This window comes from Neoarius graeffei, chromosome 11 (assembly GCF_027579695.1).
Source record: "Neoarius graeffei isolate fNeoGra1 chromosome 11, fNeoGra1.pri, whole genome shotgun sequence".
Classification (NCBI taxonomy): domain Eukaryota; kingdom Metazoa; phylum Chordata; class Actinopteri; order Siluriformes; family Ariidae; genus Neoarius; species Neoarius graeffei.
This window is the reverse complement of record NC_083579.1, coordinates 40,536,429-40,560,785: the sequence shown is the minus strand read 5'-3', so window position 1 is coordinate 40,560,785 and position 24,357 is coordinate 40,536,429. Positions and strand designations below refer to the sequence as shown.

General features: G+C 40.8%; 2 protein-coding genes across 3 annotated transcripts in view; one reads left to right on the top strand and one right to left on the bottom strand.

The window, feature by feature from the left end:
• Nucleotides 1–2,551: 2,551 nt before the first annotated feature.
• coch (coagulation factor C homolog, cochlin (Limulus polyphemus)) lies at nucleotides 2,552–16,137 on the top strand. The gene is made up of 12 exons (XM_060933922.1): nucleotides 2,552–2,577; nucleotides 2,891–2,939; nucleotides 3,159–3,200; nucleotides 3,433–3,598; nucleotides 6,551–6,684; nucleotides 12,718–12,786; nucleotides 13,434–13,487; nucleotides 13,618–13,765; nucleotides 13,858–13,961; nucleotides 14,099–14,325; nucleotides 14,444–14,960; nucleotides 15,115–16,137. The coding sequence occupies exons 2-12, from the start codon at nucleotides 2,891–2,893 to the stop codon at nucleotides 15,285–15,287; spliced, it is 1,683 nt and encodes a 560-aa protein (XP_060789905.1). The 5' UTR covers nucleotides 2,552–2,577; the 3' UTR covers nucleotides 15,288–16,137.
• The window catches only part of strn3 (striatin, calmodulin binding protein 3), a 93,488-nt gene continuing 85,229 nt past the window's right edge, over nucleotides 16,099–24,357 (bottom strand). For both annotated transcript variants that reach the window (XM_060933918.1, XM_060933917.1), the window contains exons 14-16: nucleotides 20,639–20,746; nucleotides 20,308–20,394; nucleotides 16,099–17,929 (exon numbers count right to left, since the gene is read on the bottom strand). In XM_060933918.1, the coding sequence (XP_060789901.1) occupies nucleotides 17,760–17,929; nucleotides 20,308–20,394; nucleotides 20,639–20,746 (365 nt within the window). In that variant the 3' untranslated portion in view covers nucleotides 16,099–17,759. The remainder of the gene's footprint in view (nucleotides 17,930–20,307; nucleotides 20,395–20,638; nucleotides 20,747–24,357) is intronic.

The following is a 24,357-nucleotide window of genomic DNA, read 5'->3' as shown; positions in this document are numbered from 1 at the left end:
ACCGTGCAGATTTGAGAATTCAGTAGCACTGTGGAATAAATGATTTTATTTTGAGAAAATCCTTGCAGACAAACCTAGGCTCCAGTGTATATTACATTAGCCAGAGCTAATATTTGCGTAGGTGAAGATGGTTGCCTAAATTAGACATCCACTGACGTATTAGACAGCTAATAGCATTTATATGGAATAAAGTGGTAGTTCATGAATTCCTTTGTAGAACGCAGTGGCTCTCCCACAAAGACTCACATTGTGTAACACGTGACAGTGTGTTTCTTCTTTTCCCCATGAAGGAACAGATATGTCGTGTATCGGTTTAAACTCACTCTCATCTGCTCGCAGGCTTCAACTTCAAGAGAGTTTCTCCATATAATGTCACCCGCTTTAGTGAGCGCTAAAAAACAAATTGGCTGGAATTACACTCTGCTTGACATTAGCTGTTTCTTAACCTTTTGATAGTTATTGCATGTAACCAAATTAAAATGTGATTTTAAATATAGTTAGATGATTTCTTGTTTTTAGCTAATGCTACTGACTGACCATTAATGACAACTGAAACACTTAAAGTTCCAAAATATAACTATTTCCTTTCCAGGACTACTACACATCATGCAAGAATATAACCCATGTTCAGTTAGCACTCAGTAAGACTGCTGGCTTTCGGGTAAGCTTAAATGTGTAACGAATTATTTTACCTGAATTCTAATATAATTACAGTCTATGACACACAATCTGAAGGGCTGAGCAATCTGTAGACCAGCCTTCACAATAATTTTGTTGTTGAGGGCCACTTTTTAGTCTCAGACTTTCTGTGCCATGAAATATTCATTAATTTGGAAATTGGGAGCGTTCCCAGTCATTACAATAAGCAGTTGTTCTATTCATGCCACAACAAATGGATCAAGTATCGTTCTTTGAGAGGTCTTCATCTATCTCTGTGAATAAGCACCGTGTCGCACACCACGTTCCTATACAAACTTCCTTTGTATTTAATCAGTACATGCCAGTGAGTTTGGAGATGCCATGGTAAACAGCAGCCTATCATTTCCCCAGACTGCCTAGATCATTTAATCAGATTGCCTGGACTGCCTTTTCAAATAGTGCATTTTTGCCACTTAATAACCAGGAACAAAACGGTCTGACACTACATGAGTTGCCTACAACCTTTTTTATTTTAGAAAATTAATCATTTATTGTACAAAAAGGGATTCTCAAAGAGAACTTCGTAAAGAAACCCTCTCTGAAAGGGAAACTCTGCTGTAAGGTTCAACATAAAACCTTTGAGTTCCTGCAGAGGGACAAACCCAAAAGGGCTTTATAGATTTCTAGATTTTTACCTGTTATCTAATAGTTTAGGAATAGCACAAAGGTATCAACAATAAGTTTATTTTCATATTTACCTGCAAATCTGTTATACATCCTTTTCATTTAGTCCTTTATTTATACCTAAAATACTGAGATGAAAAAATCCACGCGGGAAGCCACGGCCTAAAGGTTAGAGAAGCTGCTTTGGAACCAAAAGGTTGCTGGTTTGATTCCCTGGACCAGCAGGAATGACTGAAGTGCCCTTGAGCAAGGCACCCCAAGATGGGTTAAATACAAGGAAAGAATTTCACTGTGCTCTAATGTACGTGTGATGAATAAAGGCTTAAAATTTCCCCCCAAAAAATTAAGAGAAACAACTTTTTATTGTTGGAAAAAGATTAGAAAGCTACGTCTGACACATTGGATCTCTTCACAGCTTTGTAAGTGCATGTGTATGTATGAGAGAGAGATTTTACAGTTGTATTTGGCTTTAGAGATCGATCAGCTTTGTTTTTGCTCTGTCGGCAAGGTATAACTTTGATCCACCAGCCTTGAAAGCTGGTCTGGCTTCCTTCCAAATTCTGCATTCAAAATCTCTTCCATGGTCCTTAATTTAGGGGGACGTCATTAACACTGTTAACCCTTTGTAAAAGATTGCCTGCTGATTTGGATATTACTTTATGACGTGGTTTGAGGTGTTGAATTGCATTTTTGAGCAGGACATTTCAAACAGAGAGAGAGAGACATTCAGCTCCTTTCCAGACACACAAAACCCCTGAGACCCCAAGAGACCTTTTTTCCCAAAATTTAATTTTAATTCAAATAAATAAAGCACTTATTGAAAGACAAATAGGGACACGTGTCTACACTTATCCTTTAATAAACACTGTTTAAAAGAAATACTCTCATGCTATGAGCACCTTTTTGTTTCCTCATTTCTCTTTAGAAAACTCCAACGGTTGCTCTGATCACAGTCTTAACTCTGCTGTATTCACGTGTATGAAAGTCCAAAACCTAAAAAGGCCCAGGATATTGTATGTTGAACTTTACACTGGAGCTGGATGGTCCGCCTCTTGTGACATCACCATAAAATCACCAAAGCTTTCAGGGAGATTATTTAAGGGACTTAAGAGACCCTCGCATTTCAGACACTGCGGGAATATCATCTACTAAGGATTTAAATTTTTTTAATCTTACTAAAGCTTCTGAGACTGGAAACCCAAAGAAACATCATCCTATACAACACCTGTGAACTGGCTTTACTTCTAACCTAAGGTTTGTCTATTCCATCCATTTTAATACTGAATATTTTATGTCACAGTATGTGTTAATTCCTTCTCTGTATCTAGTGGCGGATTAAGTGAAGGATGCACTGCTATCATTTGCTAAATGAGCCAGTAGTGATGGATGTGTTTGGGGAATTAAGATTTTCCTGTAATATCTAATCCCAGGGTCATTACAAATATTACAGACTAACTATAAATAGCTTTGTGGAATATTTCTTTAAGACCTGTTAAATTAATTTGATCTGATCCACTGAGCTGTGTGATTACTGTAGTGTGACAAATCTCCTGCTGTGTCTCTGCAGATGCCTTCAGTAACTACGTCAGTTCGGTTTGCATTTCTTCATGTCTTAGGTAGGCTAGGTATTAATTTATTATTATTATTATTATTATTATTATTATTTGTACCAGTTTTATTAAATGTCAATCTATTAATGTAACTTAATTTTCTGTTTTAATTTATGCTTTGTTTATTTTTGTATTTAAAAATATTATTGTTTGCATGTACTATTTATTATTTTAAGCATTTAATTCATGTTATTTGTGTATGACATATGTATTTATTTGACACAGGCATTCTGTCTCTGATGCCCATCAGCTTTGGAGCTGATTTAGGTGATCTGTCTTTACTATTTCCTTCTATATATATGTACACATGCTTTTTAGTTTTGGTTTGGAATGAATGATATAATCACTACTTATTATCAAAGATAATCATTAATATTTAAGTACTAGAATGGTGTAATATAAATATTACAAAAAACTGTCATGCCCTAATTCTGTATATTATAAATTGTGTGTTTTTAATATAATCTGAATGGATTCGTGTTTTGTTTTTGTGCTTTAGTTGCGGTGCCCATAGGGTGTGGCACGCGTGCGGCAGACGTGGTGGACACCCCAGGTGCACGCGCGCTGCTGCTGTGTCCCGCAAACTGCACAGTGTGGAAACTGTCAGTGTTCGGCTCCGGGATTTACGCCTCCATCTCCAGTGTCTGCGGTGCAGCCCTGCACAGGTACGCTGATATCAGTGTAGCTAATTTAAAATAAATAAAATGAAACCTTTTTAGAAATGGTTGGAAAATACTGAGCCATCACTAACTGACACTGAGGTGATCCTGCACTAAATACCTCACGCCAACACTCCAACCTACAGCTATCACATGGGCCTATAAATCTGATAAATGGCCACATATGAAACTCCACTGTAGGTATTGGTTTGGTTTCCATTTCTGTTGGTTTATATACATTTCTCACACATCCAGTACATACCTGCATAAGGCTATGTGGCAAATATGGCCACATATTTATACCACACCTCACTAAAGCAACACACTTAATTACTGAAGTTCGATTCTATTCGTGCATTTATTTATTTTTTTAAAGATTTTGTTCATTTTTTTAACAGTCTATCTTGAAAATAAAATTGTGACAACAGCAGATTATGTCTTTGCATGAAACAGTAACCCACCTGTAAGTAAAAACAAATGCACCCAAGGAGGCATTGACGATTTCACTGGTCAATGTCATACCTTGCATTCTACTGGTTGGTGAATTTCGACAGGATCGTCTCACCAAAATCCGAGGGAGCGCAGAAATCCATGAGCAGAAGATTCATGAGTGCACAAAAGCAGTCTGAGTGTGAGCAGGGGCTATTTTAGAGAGAGGGGGCAGGTTTTGAGGGAAAACATTCCAAAGTCTGAATGTGAAATTAATAAATACTATACTGCTGTCATATTGAAAGACCACACTCTTGATTAAAGATGGAGGGGAGGGAGATCCATGGTTGTTTGCTTTGCCGATTTTTGTTTCTCTGGGCTTATATTCAATACAGTAAATTATAATACAGTATAGTGTAGCTTATTATTTAGCTGGCTGCTTGTTGGTTGGTCTTTGAAATACATGCGCTAAATTAATCAGTGTTTTATGGTGGTGTTGTCAGTAACGTGGAAAAAAAAAACCCTCTCATGGAACCGAGACATTAAAGGGAGCCTACAAGCTGCCGGTTGGTTCTTGTGTCTCATATGAAATTTAATCCTGCAGGCGCTGCTGAATATCATCCACATACACATCACCAATTTTATTCATGTCCATTAAGCCTGTCAGTAATGTTAACAATATGAACGTATAACAATATGTACACATAAAAATCTTTTATTCCCTTATTTTATATAGACACGTATTTAATGCTGCATGTGGTGCACATGATAACACTTACGGAGGACTGGTGGGAACTGCTTTATTAGGATAAATGCGTGCTACGGAGCCTTTCAACTTCAATCTTGAAAGGTGGTATTTATTTATTTATTTATTTATTTATTTAAAATCTTGTGCATACAAGATTATATAAAAAAAATATGGACACGAGTGTTTTATTGGGAAATACATCACTTGTATTTTTCATACGTGCTACATCCGGGACATGGAGAACCAAAACCGTGGCAGAATTCTCTATATGTCACTCATGAGGAAATTGATGAATTGTTTTGATAAATTTGGTACTTTTTGTTTGTGAATGTGTCTGTATAATAAAAAGAAAATCACACGTTGGCTTGAAGATGTGAAGTTTATCTTCTCGTGTTGAAAAACTTGCATTTTTCATACAAAATACATTGCAGATCTGAGTGAGATCTCATCTCATCATCTCTAGCCGCTTTATCCTGTTCTACAGGGTCGCAGGCAAGCTGGATCCTATCCCAGCTGACTACGGGCGAAAGGCGGGGTACACCCTGGACAAGTCGCCAGGTCATCACAGGGCTGACACATAGACACAGACAACCATTCACACTCGCATTCACACCTACGGTCAATTTAGAGTCACCAGTTAACCTAACCTGCATGTCTTTGGACTGTGGGGGAAACCGGAGCACCCGGAGGAAACCCACGCGGACACGGGGAGAACATGCAAACTCCGCACAGAAAGGCCCTCGCCGGCCACGGGGCTCGAACCCAGACCTTCTTGCTGTGAGGCGACAGCGCTAACCACTGCACCACTGTGCCGCCCGCTACTGTGGTAACACTACCAATTTATTTAAACATATTAAAGCAGTTCACCCCATTGTGAACCCCGACTCAAAATTAAAATTCTTTTGATTAACTTGCGTGGTGTTTTTTTTTTTTGGTGGATGTGTCCATATTATATAAAAAACATTATGCAGTGGCTCAGAGATATGAAGTTTATCTTCTCATGTTGAAAAATATTTTCACATGTCAAAGATGTTTCCCTCTGTTGATCCTTCCTGTGACAGGTGCACACTGGGACCGGCCTCACTAGCACATGTGTTTTGGAACTGTCCGTACATTATAACATATTGGAACGCTATTTTTCAAACCCTTTCCAAAATTAAAAAAAAAAAAAAACAGATCAAGGCAGACCCAGTTTCGGCTCTATTTGGTGTGAGGCCGGTTGCTGCACAACTGTTGGATGTGCAGGATAGAATGATCCGTTTTGTGACTTTAATGGCACGGAGACTGATTTTATGATGTTGGAAGCAGAACACCCCCCCCCCCCCCCCCCCCCAACTTGGCCTTAATGAAAGATATTTTGGGACATTTAAAATTGGGGAAAATTAAATATTCATTGAAGGGGAAATCTAAATGTTTTTTACTCAACTTGGCAGTCCTTCATAAATTATTTCAATACAGATATATGATTATTTAGTTTGGTACAGTGATGTATATGATGTCCTTTGATGTTTGTTTGTTCTTTTGTTTTTGTGTGCGCATTTTTGTACCATGATGAAAAAGCTTCAATAAAGAGAAGATAAAGAAAAGAAAAATATTTTCACTTATTCGCTTTGCTGACTTGTAAATATGTTCACCACTCGAAAATAAACTTTGTATCCTTGCATAACCATGTAATATCCTCGATATATTGTGTGATTCTGAAACACTCAATTAACAGCTTAAGGTTATCGTAAAAGCAGGTTAACTGTTGTATCTTGAAAACGACCCTCTGAATGTTGCAGTGGGATTATAACTACATCTGGAGGAGCTGTGGAAATTCAGAAACTGGCGGGCAGGAGCCACTATCTCAGCTCTTACGCACACGGCATCCAGACTCAGTCCCTGGCAAGCTGGAGTGGATCATTCACTGTAGCCAGTAGGTGGCGTCATTTTCACTCTGCTGTATGAATGCTCCAGCTAGCAAGCTAACATGCAAGTGTTTACGTTGTTTCTTATAATCATACATGTCAACCTTTAGTTCCCCATGCCCTTACAAAATCTGTACTTTTCCCTTACATACACCCATGAGCCCTTATACACGAGAAAAAAATTCCAATATATAACCCAAAGCACCAATTGTTTTATTCCACATTATACACTCCTATTGTAATAGGCATATTTATCACACTGCATCAAGTTAAAGGGATCAAATAAGCATGGACTGAATAAAAAGAAATTTTAGATGCCAGAGAAAATAACTGAATTATTGATGTAAATTTTGCAAATAAAATGTATTAATATTAAATAATTCATAAAAATTACACAAAGTTCTATTTGACAAGTGTTGACATCACCTACAATATTACACTCCACCAAAGAAAATTACTTGAAATATAACAGCAGTACTAAGTAGGTATGTTAATTAAAATAGTAGGTTACATGTAATAAATTATATATAATCATGTCAAACAGTAAATGAAGGTTAGTAAAAGTTCCATTTGAGACCACAAGCAGTGTGAGATCCAACTAAAGATGACTGAACCACATCAAGTATATTACATAAACAAGGATAAGTGAAAATATTAATAAATTATGAAGTCAAATTGAAAATCTTACCAGTAATTTATAACAAGAATTTAAATCTTATTCCTTTTTGGAGTGTTCTTTGTTGTACAAAGATGTTGCAGATTTGGCGCTGTAGCTATAATAGCACTGCTTGGGTAGCAGTTGTAGCTCCTCATCACAGTTCATTTTAATATGCAGATATGCAGTTAATGTGTCTGCAGCCAGATTTTTTCTGTCCTCAGTATGAATTTTCCTAACCAGTGAAAAAGCCCTCTCACTATCTGCATTGCTATGTGGGAGGCACAGCAAAGCAGTAAAAAGTTGTTTCAGCATTGGAAACCTGGCAACACCCAGAGCAGCTTTTACATCGAAGACCTTTCCCCAATATACATCTATTATTTTCCTGGTCAATAAAAGAAAATCAGAGCATGGCAAACATGTAGATGGTGTTAAATTGCTTCCATCCCTGACTACACATTTTAGAGACAGGTTACCAACGGTCGTTACCACCATTACTCTTCATTCAATACTTTTCCAGTTTACTGACGACTGATGGTAGTAACAAGTGTTGGTCATCTGTGTCTACATATAATGTCTATCAGCAATTAAAATGTTTAGGGAAGCGAAACTAGAAATCGCCGGGTAACTACAGTTGCCGTTGTATAAACAGTGACTCCCAATATCGCCTCCAGAAATTATCATCATAATGGAGGAAGCTTTCCTGCATGCAAACAGTACAAACTTAAATAAATAAATAAAACCCAAATGCTTACCTGTGCAGTCTTTGAATTGAGAAACTTTTTTTTTTCTTTGCTAGCTGTGAAAAATGGTCTGCCACAGTCGGGCAGATGTTGTGTTCCATGAGAAATTGGCAGAACATAACTTCTGCAGCCGTCACAGAAGTCATTTAAGTCCATTGGCAGTCCAAGCCGATGGACTTAAATGACCGAGAAAACCACGTGCAATTCTAAAACCACATAAATCGAAAATAGTTCCGTTTCATTGGGCATGCGTGTTTTGAAAAAAATACATGGTGGATGCTAAGAAAATTTTCTTGGAGTAACGGAAAAAATCTCTGATACAAAATGTAATTTTCCCGTATAAAAATCAGTGTATGCCGTATTAGCCAAAAAATTGCATTTTCCCGTACAAAATACAGGGAAACCGTATAACTTGAAGTGTGTGTGATTGATTTTATATATATATATATATATATATATATATATATATATAAAAAATCTCCTTCTCACCCCCGGCGGGGGGGTGGTGGTGGTATCCATGTCATCCTCAAGCTCGGGTCCTCTACCAGAGGCCTGGGAGTTTGAGGGTTCTGCGCAGTATCTTCGATGTTCCTAGGACTGCGCTCTTCTGGACTGAGGCTTCAGATGTTGTTCCTGGGATTTGCTGGAGCCACTCTCCCAGTTTGGGGGTTACTGCCCCAAGTGCCCCCACTACCACAGGGACCATGCAACCCTTGACCTTCCACATCCATTCCAGCTGCTCTTTCAACCCTTGATACTTCTCAAGTTTCTCATGTTCCTTCTTCCTGATGTTGGCGTCAGCTGGGATCGCCACATCTATCACCACCACCCTCTTCTGCTCTTTGTCCACCACCACTATGTCCGGTTGGTTAGCCAGGATCTGTTTGTCAGTCTGGAAGCTGAAGTCCCACAGAACCTTGGCCCTGTTGTTCTCAGCCACCTTCTGTGGTATGGCCCATTGGGACTTGGGTACTTCTATTCCATACTGGTTGCAGATGTTCCTGTATACTATCCCAGCCACTTGGTTGTGCCTCTCCATGTACGCTGATCCAGCTAGCATCTTACACCCTGCTACTATGTGCTGGACTGTTTCAGGGGCTTCTTTGCACAGTCTGCATCTTGGGTCTGATCTACTCTGGTAGATCCTGGCCTCTATGGCTCTTGTGCTTATGGCCTGTTCTTGTGCTGTCAGTCCTGCATTATCCAGCCACTGGTAGGATTTCTTGATATCAGCCACTTCCTCTATCTGATGGTGGTACATGCCATGTAGGGGTTTGTCCCTCCAGGTTGTCTGTTCCTCCTCCTCCTCTGCACTCTCATCAGGGTTCTGCTGCCTGAGACATTCACTTAGCAGTTCATCCTTTGGGGCCATCTTTCTGATGTATTCTCGGATTTTCGATGTTTCATCCTGGACCGTGATCTTGATGCTCACTAGCCCTCGGCCTCCCTCTTTCCGCTTAGTGTATAGTCTCAGGGTGCTGGACTTGGGGTGGAACCCTCCATGCATGGTGAGGAGCTTTCTAGTCTTGATATCTGTGGCTTCTATCTCCTCCTTTGGCCAGTTTATGATACCAGCGGGGTATCTGATGACTGGTAGTGCGTACATGTTGATGGCTCGGACCTTGTTCTTACCATTCAGCTGACTTTTCAGGACCTGCCTTACTCTCTGGAGGTATTTGGCTGTGGTTGACTTCCTTGTGGCCTCTTCATGGCTTCCATTAGCCTGTGGGATGCCAAGGTACTTGTAGCTGTCTTGGATATCACCTATGTTGCCCTCTGGTAGGTCAGTCCCCTCAGTCCGGATCATCTTGCCTCTCTTTGAGACCATCCGGCCACACTTGTCCAATCCGAATGACATCCCTATGTCATCGCTGTAGATCCGGGTGGTGTGGATCAGCGAGTCTATTTCTCGCTCGTTCCTGGCATACAGCTTGATGTCATCCATGTAGAGCAGGTGGCTGATTGTTGCCCCACTACGGAATCGGTACCCGTAGCCGCTCTTCGTGATGAGGGGGTTCAGGCCTATGCAGAACAGCAGTGGTGATAGCGCATCTCCTTGGTATATGCCGCACTTGATGTTGACTTGGGCAATGGGTTTTGAGTTGGCCTCTAGGGTTGTCTTCCACATTTCCATTGAGTTCTGGATGAAGGTCCTTAGGTTCCTGTTGATCTTGTACAGTTCCAGACATTCCAGTATCCATGTGTGTGGGATTGAGTCGTAGGCTTTCTTGTAGTCAATCCAGGCAGTGCACAGGTTGGTCTGTCTCTTCTTACAGTCTCGGGCAACTGTTCTATCAACCAGTAGCTGGTGCTTGGCTCCTCTGGTGTTACTGCCAATTCCTTTCTGTGCCTTGCTCATGTATTGAGCCACATGCTTACTCATTTTTGCCGCAATGATGCCTGACAGGGCCTTCCATGTTGTGCAGAGACAGGTAATTGGCCGGTAGTTGGATGGGATGGGTCCCTTCTGGGGGTCCTTCATGATTAGGACTGTCCTGCCTTGGGTTAGCCATTCTGGGTAGGTCCCATCCCTCAGCAGCTGGTTCATCTGTGCTGCTAGGCGTTCTTTAACACTCTTTCTTGGACGTCTGCCATTGAGATGGTTACTGGTTCTTGTTCTGGGAGGTTGCTGTGGTCAGCTCTTAGGTCCACTAACCATTGGGCATCGGTGTTGTGTGATGCCTTTCTTTCCCATATGTCTTTCCAGTATTTTTCCACCTCAGCTCTTGGTGGGTCTGACCAGTTGTTGTTTCCCTGCCACTTGCCACCTTGGCTGGTTCAGTGGAGAACAGCTTGTTTATACTCCTGGCCTCTCCCTCCTTGGTGTATCTCTTCAACCGGGTGGCCAGAGCTGTTAGTCGCTGTTTGGCAGTTTCGAGTGCCTCTGGTATGGAGAGTGAGTTGTACTTCCTTTATTCACCATGTTCCCTTTCTGTAGTTCAGCTAGCTGGCTAACTTCTCTCCGTGCTGCCTTTATCATCTTTTCCATGGTGGATACTGTTTATGTCCTGAGCCCACCTTGTGTCCAGGCATCTCCATGATTACTGTTGCTGTACTGTGTATCAGCTTGTTGGTCTCAGTGATGGTTCTTGTGGAGATTGTCTTCAGAGCAGCATTCACATCTACTAGTAGATCTTCTGAAGGTACTTGGCAACTCAGCTTCGGTATTCTTCGGGGGCTCCAGGTTTCCAGTTGGGTCACGATCTTCCTTCTCAGGTCAGCAGCTCTTGTGTTGAGGCTGTTAGCTGTTGGGGCTTGGTACCCAATCTCTGGTTGTGGGGATGATGATGGCATCTCCCCGCTGACCTGTCTTCCTGGCTCCCCCTTGCCGTAGCATCGTTGTTGTATTTCATTAATCTCTAGTTGTGATTTCGATTACGGATGTTGGAACACTTCTTTGTTAGCCTTGATTGTGGGTTTCGAAGTAACCAATGGTCCCACATTCGCTGCATGTATCCCTTCTCTCTGGGATTGCTTGTATAGTAGCATTCCAGCAATTCCATATTTTCTGTCCTCGTCCATCGATGTCTTGTTCCAGTAGCCCATTTCTCATCAGTTTGCCCTGGTTCCCTAGCAACTGACGCAGACCTTGTTGACCCGGGCGACGTCTGAGTCTATGACTCTATCAGTTATGTCTTCACTCATTCCTGAGGTAGGCTGATATATCATGAGGGGTCTTGCCTAAGGACCCTTACTGGATGATGATTTGCCCCGACCGGGATTCGAACCCCGATCTCCTGCGTCGTAGTCAGTGAGCATTACCACTGTACTATCCAGCTGATTTATATATATAAAAATCAAACATTTAACACAGGGCGGTACGGTGGTGTAGTGGTTAGCACTGTCGCCTCACAGCAAGAAGGTCCGGGTTTGAGCCCCATGGCTGACGAGGGCCTTTCCGTGTGGAGTTTGCATGTCCTCCCCGTGTCCGCGTGGGTTTCCTCTGGGTGCTCCGGTTTCCCCCACAGTCCAAAGACATGCAGGTTAGGTTAACTGGTGACTCTAAATTGAGCGTAGGTGTGAATGTGAGTGTGAATGGTTGTCTGTGTCTATGTGTCAGCCCTGTGATGACCTGGCGACTTGTCCAGGGTGTACCCCGCCTTTCGCCCGTAGTCAGCTGGGATAGGCTCCAGCTTGCCTGTGACCCTGCAGAACAGGATAATGAGATGAGACATTTAACACACACATTTTCATTCACTATATTTTATTCCATGAACTACAGTTTTGTAGCCATGGTCCTGGAGCACACGTTTCAAATAATCAGCTAATTAAGAGTCTTTCCTGAGTTGAAGTGTGTGTGTTAGAACAGGGACCAAAAAAAAAAAAAAAGTGTGCATACGCCAGGACCAGGACTTGGAACCTGCATTCTGAAAAGTAACTTAAAAAATGTCAGTTTTCCATATGTCAAAACCTCAACTTATAGTGCACTATTTTGGGAGAAAATTCTATCCACGTTTCAAAGCAATGTTGAGATTTTCCAATGTGCTCATGAAATCCCGGAATGCACTACAATTATTTTAACATAGAGGTGTACAGAATACACTTTGCCATTTGAAGGGAAAAGTCATTAGGGGCCCCATCGCCGAGAAAGTTGTGAGCTTCTCTGCTGCAAGTGAGACAATGGTTTCTTCCTTCTCTTTCAGGAGCATTCAGCTTGCCTATGGAAGTAGCCAGTCAAACTAGCACTGCTGGCATCCCAGTATCTGGACCAGGTAGGTGTCCAATTTGGAATAGGCATAAAACCATTACTTATATACTCATTGTCCACTTTATTAGGAATACTTGTATACCTGTTCATTTATGCAGTTATCTGATCAGCCAATCATGTGGCAGCACCACATTGCATAAACCCATGCAGATAATATTCAAATCAAACATTAGAATGAAAAAAAATTTAATCTCTGTGACTTTAACAGTGGCATGGATGTTGGTGCCAGATGGACTGGTTTGAATATTTCAGAAACTGCTGATCTGGAATTTTCACACTCAACAGTCTCTAGAGTTTACACAGAATGGTGTGAAAAACAAAACGCTGAGTGAGTGACAGTTCTGCGGGTGGAAACGCCTTGTTGTTAAAAGAGGTCAGAGGAAACTGGCCAGATTGGTTTGAGCTGCCAGGAAGGATATAGTAACTCATATAATCACTCGTTACAACCATAGTGAGCAGAAAAGCATATCAGCATGCACTGGGATCCATGCCTATCAGCCAAGAATAGGAATCTGGGCTATCATGGGCACAGGCTCACCCATTAAAAGTGGTCTCTTAACTTTTTTTTCACATACCTGTGTAGTATATTAGTTGTACTGAGTACTATATATGATGCAAGCTAATGTGCACACGATGTTTTTCTTTTTGCAGCAAAGAAACCTGTCAAGAAACCCCAGAAGAAACCTCAAGTAACAGAATTCAGAGGTGTATTTGATGATGACCTGAAAAAGATCAATTCCCAATTCTAAAGGGAAAATTATCTGTTTATTTATTTATTTATTTAATTAATTTTTTAAAAGTAAATCATACTAAGGTCATGTTTGCATCATTCTAGATTGTCATGTGGATATAGCTCTGATTCTGGACAGCAGCTATCATATAGGAAATCGGCGCTTCAACCTACAGAAGAACTTCATTGGAAAACTAACAACAGTGCTGAAGGTTGGGCCAGATGGACCACATGTGGGACTGGTGCAAGCTGGGTGTGTATCAGGTCTTTCTGTTTCATTCTGAATAAATATCATCAATGTCTCAAATTTGAACATATGTCAAATGTTCACTTTTATGTTTTCAGTGAGACGCCTCGGATTGAATTCTACCTGGGCAACTATAGCATGCCCAAAGATGTGGTTTTTGCCCTCAAAGAGGTATCTTTAAGTGGGGGCAACGCCAATACAGGTGCATAGTTCTGTTTTAAAAACAATGACATGATGCTTAGTCACATGACCAGCCATTTTGTCTGAACCTTGTTTCATCAAATCTGTTTATTTTTGTTGGGTTTTTTTTTCCTTCCCGTTTTGTTACTCTATGCGCAGGCAAAGCCATACTCCATACAGCAAGGAACTTTTTCAATCCTGATTTTGGAGCACGAAGAGGTCGTCCACGGATTATTGTGGCATTTGTTGATGGATGGCCCACTGACAACCTGGATGATGCATCAGTAATGGCTAGGGAATCTGGAATTAATTTGTTTTTAGTGAATGTGGCCAAAGCTACCCTAGAGGAGTTGGAATTGGTGAGGGATCGAGACTTCATGAAGAAGGTAGGTTTTTCAAAGACAGATACAGTAGTATGGATTAAATGAGGCAAAAATACTTTGGATATTGTTGGAAGAAAATATTGGAAAAGATGGCTACTGAATACAAATGTGTGTCTTGTAGGCAGGTTGCAAAGATAATGGTTTCTTCACAATGACCATACCAAGTTGGTTCAGCACAAGTAAGTTTGTGAAACCTCTGGTTCAGAAACTCTGCTCTGTTGACCACTTGCTCTGCAGCAAGACCTGCTATAACTCAGTCAATCTGGGTTTCCTGATTGATGGATCCAGCAGTGTGGGAGAGCCAAACTTCAAACTAGTTCTGAACCTCCTAAGCTCCATTGCCCGCAACTTTGACATTTCTGAGTTAGGCTCACGTATTGGAGCTGTGCAGTTCACATATGACCAGAGACTGGAGTTTGGCTTCAATGATCATCCAGGTAAGGAGGAAGCCTTGAGAGCCCTACAGAACATCCAGTACCTAAGCGGTGGTACGGCCACTGGAGATGCCATCACCTTTGCTATGGAGAATCTCTTCCAGCCCGTTAGCTCGACTCCGGGCAAAAAGTTCCTTATCATTATTACTGATGGCCAGTCCTATGATGAGGTTAGAGGACCAGCCGTTGCTGCTCAAAAGCAAGGTGAGTAATTTAGTCCGGAGCCAAAATCAGGTTGCTTGAGCCTTGACAAAGTGAAATTAAATCCATTATCATCATCATGATGGCCACTGAAGGCAAATGATAGAAATATCCTGTATAATGGTTATCCTAACCTCTTAACCTTGTCCTGTTACAGGGATCACAGTGTTCACTGTGGGTGTAGCTTGGGCTCCAATGGAGGACCTGAGAGCCATGGCATCAGAGCCCAAAGAGACACACACCTTCTTTACCCGCGAGTTCAGTGGCCTTGAGCAATTTGAGCAGCCCATCGTACGGGCAATCTGCAGGGACTTCACAGAGTTCAATTAAAAAGTTTTGAATTTGGGTGGGTAGGAAGTAGAAAAAGAACACACATGCGCAATAAAACGAAAGCCACCTCAATACTTTTGGTTTAGCTTATCTGGTCATTTCTGCAGCTATTAGTACAAAAATAGTAGTTGGGTTGTTTTTTTTTTCCTTTTCAAACTAGGTATATTCTGTCTGTGCCGAGACAGCCCCTTTATTATATTGTTTTGCCCTGAGATGGGTTTTGCTTTAATAGTAAGATCGAACCAAAGGATTCTGACTTATTCTGAAACTGTGTAACTCTATATTAAACTCGTACTAACAATGGCAGATGTTATCAGAGATGCATCCTGGTATTCTAGAAGAAAGAAAGAAAGAAAGGACAAAAGGATGGGGGGAGAAGAGGTTTGATGTGTCTATCACTGGCTGCTCAAGAGTGATTTAATGTCCACACCGACCATCAAGCTTGACAAGGCTGCTCTCTTGTGCGTGTCACTGGTACTACAGAAAAACCTGAGAGAATTTCCACAGGTGAAAGGCTAACCACACCATAGCATCCTCTATCACACCATGCACTTACACAAGCACTGTAATGTACACAGCTTTTTTTTAGTTACAGCTTCTCATAATCTAGTGTCACGTTTTATATTCATTTCTCATGCCACATGTTCACAAAGGAGATGTTGAGAGTTATACATATTAAGTGTTCTGATCACACAATTACTTCTGTTTCTTAAATTATGCTTAAAGCTCAATTATGCTCTTACCATGTCTCTTATATACATATAAATATGCATGCTTAAGTGCCTTGCAAAACTGAGAAGCAACAGCAGAGTGATTGTGCATTTCTGTTTAATTTATTACTTTCTTCTCAATAAAGGACAAGGTATTTTTACAAGATAGCTAATTGCTAATTTGTCAAAGTGTGGCATCATTAAAATGAATTCTAAGATTGATTTGTCCACCAATCCAGCCTTTTGATTTAAAACATTGACACGCACACACTTTTGATATACTGCTGCTAATCAATCAATCACTACAGAAGAGAGGCATACTAAATTAGTCAGATTGCATATACAGGTACACCATTTAATATTTATTATAGACATTTTATATACATGACTTTTCAACAGGTGAAATTTGCTATGTGGTACAGTCTTTAAAATCTGCTAAATCAAAAAAAAAAGTAGTTACAAAACTCATCAAACTGATCAAGAACTTTTTTGGGAAGACTAGAAAAAATACTTTATTGTATTAATCATGCATTACACAAACAAAAAGGTCTTTAGTTACACTATAAATTGTAGGTTTAAAAATAAAATGGCTTATAAGATAAAAGGTAGGGACAGAATAACAACTCCGCCGTGTTTCACCCAATGCGAGTTATCCAGCTCCCGTAACTTATAAAAATGTAATCAAGATAAATTTAAACTTCAGCCTAGGATGAAACTGTATTTTAAAAAGAGCAAAACATTTTTTGGATTGCTCTTCTATTTTCTTCTTAAGAGCCAAATCTTACAATTATTCTCATTTTTTTTTTTACAAAAGAGGCTAAGACTAACCCAAAACAGTGAAATAAATAAGATGCCTAAAGCATTCAGTTGTCTAACCTGTGATAAATAAACTCAGTTACATTAAGATGTACAAAACCATCACATAGTGATAGGATGCCTCAGTTTGTGTGTGGATATCTAAAGAGCTCTGAGGAAATGTGCTTCTACTGTTGTTCCATGATGCAGTAAAATAAAGTTAACACTGGGAGGGGCAAGATGCATCAAAGCCTTCCAGTAATGCGAGGTGGACTGGGATGGCAGGCTTGAATGGGAAAAACACTCCCATTTTTATTTTAAAAATGTCATCTGCTACCAGAGTTTTCAATTATATAAAAAAGGATTATAAAAACTATATTCATTTTTTTTTTTTACACAAAATTGTCAAAGCTAATGCAAAGACATGAAGCAATTGAACTGATTCATGTTTTTCTTTCCTAATTTATATGTAATGCTACATTAAGGTCAAGAGGGCAAGTCGTGCACCCGATGCAGTAATCCCTCTGGCGCAGCATCTTTGTCCTCACTGTGGTCACTGATGACCTTTTGATGAACATTATACCAATCCATGGTCACTGAAACATACCTAAAATACAAATGTCATTATCTCATTTTATATCCAATCAAAACAAAAAAAAAAAAAACACTGATGTAACTCCAGCTCTGACTTACAGTTAGGTACAGTTAGCCATTTTTGTTCAACTTCTAGATTGAAAGGGGGGGGGGGACCCCACAAAACCTTAAAACTAAGTGGGCACTTCACCCAGGCTTCACTAAACCAACAGTCCACCGCTCAGCCCTGGTATGTTCACTCAGGCGCCATCAGAGGCCGATTCAGCATTAGCAGCTACTGCTACTCTTTCCACAACGGCAGTGAAGCAGTCAGATCTTCCTCTCCCCGTCTGACTGTGAGGGCCAGTTTGTTCTGAGTTTTGTGAATTGGGATTTATATAAATACTTTGGCCAGGGCATCTGCCCCAGCACTCCCTATGAATGCCTTAGACGGGTGGAAGGCAACGTCGTATATGGACTCGTCCGACTTCTTCCGGTGAGAGGTGACTTCCTGTACACACGTTTTGCTGTCCAGGTTCCACAGCCGAATTGAACAGTCATGACCTGGGCAGGATAATAAACAGTTAGTCTCTTTAGAGGCAAATATAGGACAAAAGGCCTCCCACTTTCATCCCGTTCACAGAAAATGCAACTCATCTTAATGAGGGACGACTGATGTCAGCATCACAAATACGACTTCATATTGCACTACGTTCACACTGCAAGGCTTAATGCTCAATTCCGATTTTTTTGTGAAATCCGATTTTTTTGTGAGGTCGTTCACATTAACAAATATATGCGACTTGTATGTGATCCTCGGTATGAACGAAAAGCGACATAAAAAAGTGTTCCGCATGCGCATTGCAGGATACGACGACGTCACATGCAGTAAGCATGGCCAGTAGGGCTGCACGATATCAGAAAAATATGCGATATTCGATAACATGACTGAATATCTCGATATCGATATGTATCACGATAATTAAATATATACTGTTTTTCTTACCTCTACTCGCTGTTCTGCCCTGTATCTAGCATTTAAAAAAACACCCAATGCATTGCTTCCATTCCAACATTATTTTTTATTGGAAAAACATGGCTACACCTGCAATGGTGTCCATCAGTCATCTTTAAATCTCTTAATTTTTGTGAGCGCAGCAGAAAATGTCTTAAGTTGAAATAAACAAAAAACTGAAAACTACATTACATTAACATAAAGCATTCAAAATGGCAATTTCAGCGGCTCCCGGGAGATGAAGGTGAGCGACACAGATTCACCATAAACTCAAACACAATCTGTTAATAACACATGCGGGTGAGAGAGCAGTGGTGTGTGTGTGTGTGTGTGTGTGTGAGAGAGAGAGAGAGAGAGAGAGAGAGCGGTAGCGTGTGAGTGAGCGAGCGGTAGTGTGTGTGAGTGAGAGGTAGTGTGTGTGTGTGAGAGAGAGTGAGAGAGAGCACGGTTTTATGTTTTTATGCTTCTGTACAGCAGTGTTTGTCCCAGTGAGCCGTCCCACCACTGTTTTACAGGTACATGTCTTGCAAAGTACCCGAGTTTGCAGTACGTCACCCCTCCTGAATCCAAAGTACTTCCAAATAGCAGATGTGCATTTTTTTTTTTTTTGGAAACCAGTTCCTCCTCACACAAGTTTGTCTCACCACACTTGCTACCGCCTTCCGCCATCACCACGAGGCTTCTACTGGTTTTGCAATAGGGGGTGGAGTTATCCCGCGGCGCTTGTTGACATTCAAATGTGATTGGACGGCACCGAAAAATGCGCCTTTTATCGAAAGTAATTTTTGCGGTACGTGTATCGCAAACTATGATATTGCGATATCGATACTTTTTCGATATATTGTGCAGCCCTAATGGCCAGTGTTTACGGAAGTAACCTAAAGTTTCCTGTGTATGACAGTAGCCAGCATGGAGTACCTGGCGATGATGCAGTTGTTGTTGCGACGGAGCCAGAACATGCACAATAGCCTGATGTTAAAGAGGAGGTTGAGAAGGAAGAGGGCAAGGGTTTTGGCTCAGGCGTTCTGCGGGGTAGTGACTGCAACCTCCGTTCAAAGGAACATCAAAGCCATGTTGTTGTAACTTTTTTTTGAGAGACCCGCCGCCTACTTCAGCGCAGAATAGTGACGTTTGCGGCTTGTTGATGACGTGTAAGTCGGATGAATGCGACCTGGCGGTTCAGACTGAAGTCGCATATGAAAAGAGCGGATAGGAATCGGAATTAGGACCACATATCCAAACGGCCTGGGTCGGATTTGAAAAAATCGGATCTGTGTCGTTCATATTGTCAATAAAAGATCGGATACAGGTCACATATGGGCGAAAAGATTGGATTTGAGTCACTTCAGCCTGCAGCGTGAACGTAGTGTTACCTTCAGCCATTAGTCTAAGGAAGGGGTACTCCACAATCAGACTTAGTCGAATGGTGACGGTAGCTTCTTTTAAAATAATTTAATTGTTGAGCACAGTCTGAAGTTATATTTTGATGTGCACTGGTGCTCCATGGTACAACATTTGATAAGGCACATCTGTTCTGAATTTGATGCAGACAGAATAAGTGCATAAATCTCTGGCCACTTGTCTTTAAATATTCATCTCGAACTTGAACAAACCCTGCTGTCAGTTCACTCATCAGACCAGAGAGCGCACATAAAATGGGGGGTGGAAAGAGAAAAAAAACCCTCGACGACAAACATCTAACAGAAGCCGTTGGTTCCTGAACTAACAGCGTGAGCCCTGCAGCTAGTCTCTGGTCTGAGGAGCTGCTTTCAGCTAAATAACTAACGAACACATCTGATTGGATAAGGCAAAACAGATGACTGCTACAGACGCAGGGTACGCGCTGGTGCCACAGCCAGCAGTGGTCCAAGCTTTAATACAATCAAATATCAAACTCGCCAAGCTAAAAGACCTCAGCAGCACTTACTTCCTGACATCAGGTAGATGCCATTAGGATCCACTGCAAGACTGGTGACGGCATCCAAGTGAGCCACCATTGCATGGATAAGTTTACCTAAAGAGCAAATGCAGAGTCATGTAATAAAGTCACAAATACTTCCGTTTCGAACATGGAGAGAGAGAGACACAAATTTTGTCTAAATTAAAAACGCATTTTCAAAAACACTACAAGTGCAGTTTATTCTTATATCAAATGCCAAACATATTTAAAAAAACAACAACCTCATTTTGTATTTTAATGAGATCAGAATAAACCAATGAGATCACAGCAGAACACTCGTACTTCAAACAACACCTACCTGATTTATTGTCAAAGAATTTGATGTGTCGGTCCTCATGAGCCGTGATCGTGACTGGCAGTGTGGGATGACTCACAACTTTATTAATGTGGTTCCCAAAAGGCAGCGCTGAGGAAAAAAAAAAAAACCACACATGGAGATAAAATAATGAATAGCTCAAAGCGAAGGCTTTCAGCTTTAATTTTAAAAGTACTTACAACCAAATTTGGTGAGCAGTGTAGGAATTACAGAACTTTTTAATATATGGTCCCCACCTTTTTTTTTTTTTAAACTTAGTTTTTATTTCAGTTTCATTCAAAATCATATTCAACATAACTGCTGTTTTTCAATACACATGGTAACAACTATGATACAACAAGGGAGACGGAGACTATAATGACAAAGAAAAATATTAAACAAAATAGAATCTCATATCATCTCTAGCCGCTTTATTCTGTTCTACAGGGTCGCAGGCAAGCTGGAGCCTATCCCAGCTGACTACGGGCGAAAGGCGGGGTACACCCTGGACAAGTCGCCAGGTCATCACAGGGCTGACACATAGACACAGACAACCATTCACACTCACATTCACACCTACGCTCAATTTTAGAGTCACCAGTTAACCTAACCTGCATGTCTTTGGACTGTGGGGGAAACCGGAGCACCCGGAGGAAACCCATGCAGACACGGGGAGAACATGCAAACTCTGCACAGAAAGGCCCTCGCCGGCCGCTGGGCTCAAACCCGGACCTTCTTGCTGTGAGGTGACAGCGCTAACCACTACACCACCGTGCCGCCCCACAAAATAGAATAAAACAAGATAAAAGAAATAGAATTTAAAAAAAAAAAAAAAAAAAAATCAGATTAATAATACAGATCGGATTCATATTGTATGGGTTCCACACTATAACAGTATATCCATGGCAGGGCTCCACCTTCTAGTGAATACATCTTTTTGAAGTCTCAGGGAATACGTTATTTGTTCCATTTGATATATTTCCTTTATTTTTTCCATCCACATATTGTATGTTGGAGGGTCAGACTTCAACCACCTTACTGTAATGCATTTAATTGCAGTATCTGTAAGATATTTTTTGGCTCTTCCTTTGATGCCTCTTGGTAATAGACCTAGTAGAGCCACCATTGGGTCCACTGTAATATTTCCACCAAATACTTTATTAAGTGTTTCGAACGTTTCCAGTTTCGGGCATAACCAAAGTATGTGGATCTGATTGCCAATGTGTGGGCCACAGTTTCTCCAGCATTTGAGCGTGTAGTGCTAAATTTAGCCATAATTTCAGGTGTCCAAAAGAACCTCATGATTACCTTCCATTTAAATTCCCTCCATACATTCGAATTAGTTACCAAATGTACTTCATTACATATTTCTTCCCGCATATCATGTGATATGTGGGAGTTGATTTCAGTTTCCCATCTCTCTTTAATCTGTGCAGTATTATTCAAATTCATGCCCAAGAATATTTGGTCGCAATAGCTTATTAATTTCTTATCCCACTTTCTTGTTTGCACTTTCATCAATAATTCTTCAGTTAGCGTTGGTTTAGCAACTTTGACCCAGTCTTTGTGTTTTAATAAGAAATTCCTTAACTGTAAGTAATCTGTGCTTGGTAGTTTAAATTCCTCCAATAGCTGTGCAAATGATTTAAAAGTTGCCAGCATTGTGGAGTCGATATAAGTTGGCGAGTCCATACTTCGACCATTTGCTGAAACCTGTATCTAATTTAGAGGGCACGGTCCCCACCTTTTAAGGGACCAAATGTAATTGGACAATTGTTCGCTCAGCTGTTCCTTGACAAGGTGTGTGTTACGCCCTCATCATTTCACTTACAAGTAAACAAATAAAAGGTCTAGAGTTGATTTCAAGTGGGGCATTTGCATTCTGTCGCTTTCAACTCATCATGAGTAAGCCATCATTAGGCTGAAAAAAAATCAAAACAGACCCATCCAGTGAGAGAGAGAATGAATTATGTGTGGCCAAATGAACTACAGTGGTGCTTGAAAGTTTGTGAACCCTTTAGGAATTTTCTATATTTCTGCATAAATATGACCTAAAACATCATCAGATTTTCACACAAGTCCTAAAAGTAGGTAAAGAGAACCCAGTTAAACAAATGAGACAAAAATATTATACTTGCTCATTTATTTATTGAGGAAAATGATCCAATATTACATATCTGCGAGTGGCAAGAGTATGTGACCCTCTAGGACAGGGTTTCCCAAAGTGTGGTGCGCGCACCCCCGGGGGTGCGCGAGCTGCCACTAGGGGGTGCGCAAGATAAAAAAAAATGTAATCGCGATTTTTAACTCTTCTACGCCGTAACGGTTCTGCAATAGTTTGTGGCTTCATTCATTCATTCGCGATGCTCAACTGGTTGAAATCGGCAAAACTAAATGCGCCACCACGAGTTTTGATGCCCTTCACAACAACTTGTCTGTGCGAAGCTGGGTTCTCCGCTTCGGCAGCAATTAAAACTAAACATCGGCAAAGACTGGGAGATGTTGAGAAAGATTTGAGGCTGAGACTGTCTTCAATTACCCCAAACATCGGAGAGCTCTGTGCCAAGATGCAGGCCCATCCGTCCCATTAATATTGGTATGTATTTGGCCAAATGGCATTGATCTTGCTAAAAATATATACTGCTACTGAAAATAGGACCTATATAGCCTACTGACCCACCCACAGTCTGTTTGTCTCTCTCTCTCTCGCTGCAGACTGAGCCGCCAGCGCTGCACTTCACAATCAGATGGATCTTCTTCTTTATCGGTTCCTGATATGCTCCTTAATTGTTGTATCTCTTTAAAATGCATATGTTCATAACTATCATTGCTATTTTTACTGTTATTATATGTTAACTTTTTTGCAAATTAAATTCATTCTCAATTCATTTTCATAACCTTGTAATGACAGGGTTGTGTTGCTAGTGTTTTAAACACGGATGAAAATCATATATTTTCCCCATATCTGGCTGGTAGACTACATGCCTCGATGTGATCTCCCTTTGTAATGAATTTGCGCATTTACCGTGTTGCAAAGTTTTAAAACTGTTACATTTCAATCAAATTCTATCTAATTCAAATACGAGAGCGCATAATATGTTAATGTGATTCGATGTTCTCATTCGAGCACGACATGCTGCCTTTGAAAGAAAGCTTTGGTGGTTTTTTTTTTTTCACTTTTGTGGTTTCCTGCAGGTGTGGCAAACGATGTTTGTTATCATTTTAGCACGATTAAAAGATGCTGCCTTTATAAGAAAGCGTGTGTTTTTTGAAACTGGGGAACTGGGGGTGCGTCAACCTGGTTGGAGTATAGAAGGGGGTGCACGGCCAAAAAAGTTTGGGAACCGCTGCTCTAGGATTAGCAGTTAATTTGAAGGTGAAATTAGAGTCAGGTGTTTTCAATCAATGGGATGACAATCAGGTGTGAGTGGGCACCCTGTTTTATTTAAAGAACAGGGATCTATCAAAGTCTGATCTTCACAACACATGTTTGTGGAAGTGTATCATGGCACAAACAAAGGAGATTTCTGAGGACCTCAGAAAAAGCGCTGTTGATGCTCATCAGGCTGGAAAAGGTTACAAAACCATCTCTAAAGAGTTTGGACTCCACCAATCCACAGTCAGACAGATTGTGTACAAATGGAGGAAATTCAAGACCATTGTTACCCTCCCCAGGAGTGGTCGACCAACAAAGATCACTCCAAGAGCAAGGCGTGTAATAG

Excerpts from the sequence above, each read along its gene's own strand:
- coch (XM_060933922.1), top strand. The coding sequence starts at position 2,891 with ATGCCTTCAGTAACTACGTCAGTTCGGTTTGCATTTCTTCATGTCTTA. Across the intron at positions 6,685-12,717 it reads TGGATCATTCACTGTAGCCA|GAGCATTCAGCTTGCCTATG; the intron begins GTAGGTGGCGTC and ends CTTCTCTTTCAG. Across the intron at positions 13,488-13,617 it reads TCAAGTAACAGAATTCAGAG|ATTGTCATGTGGATATAGCT; the intron begins GTGTATTTGATG and ends GCATCATTCTAG.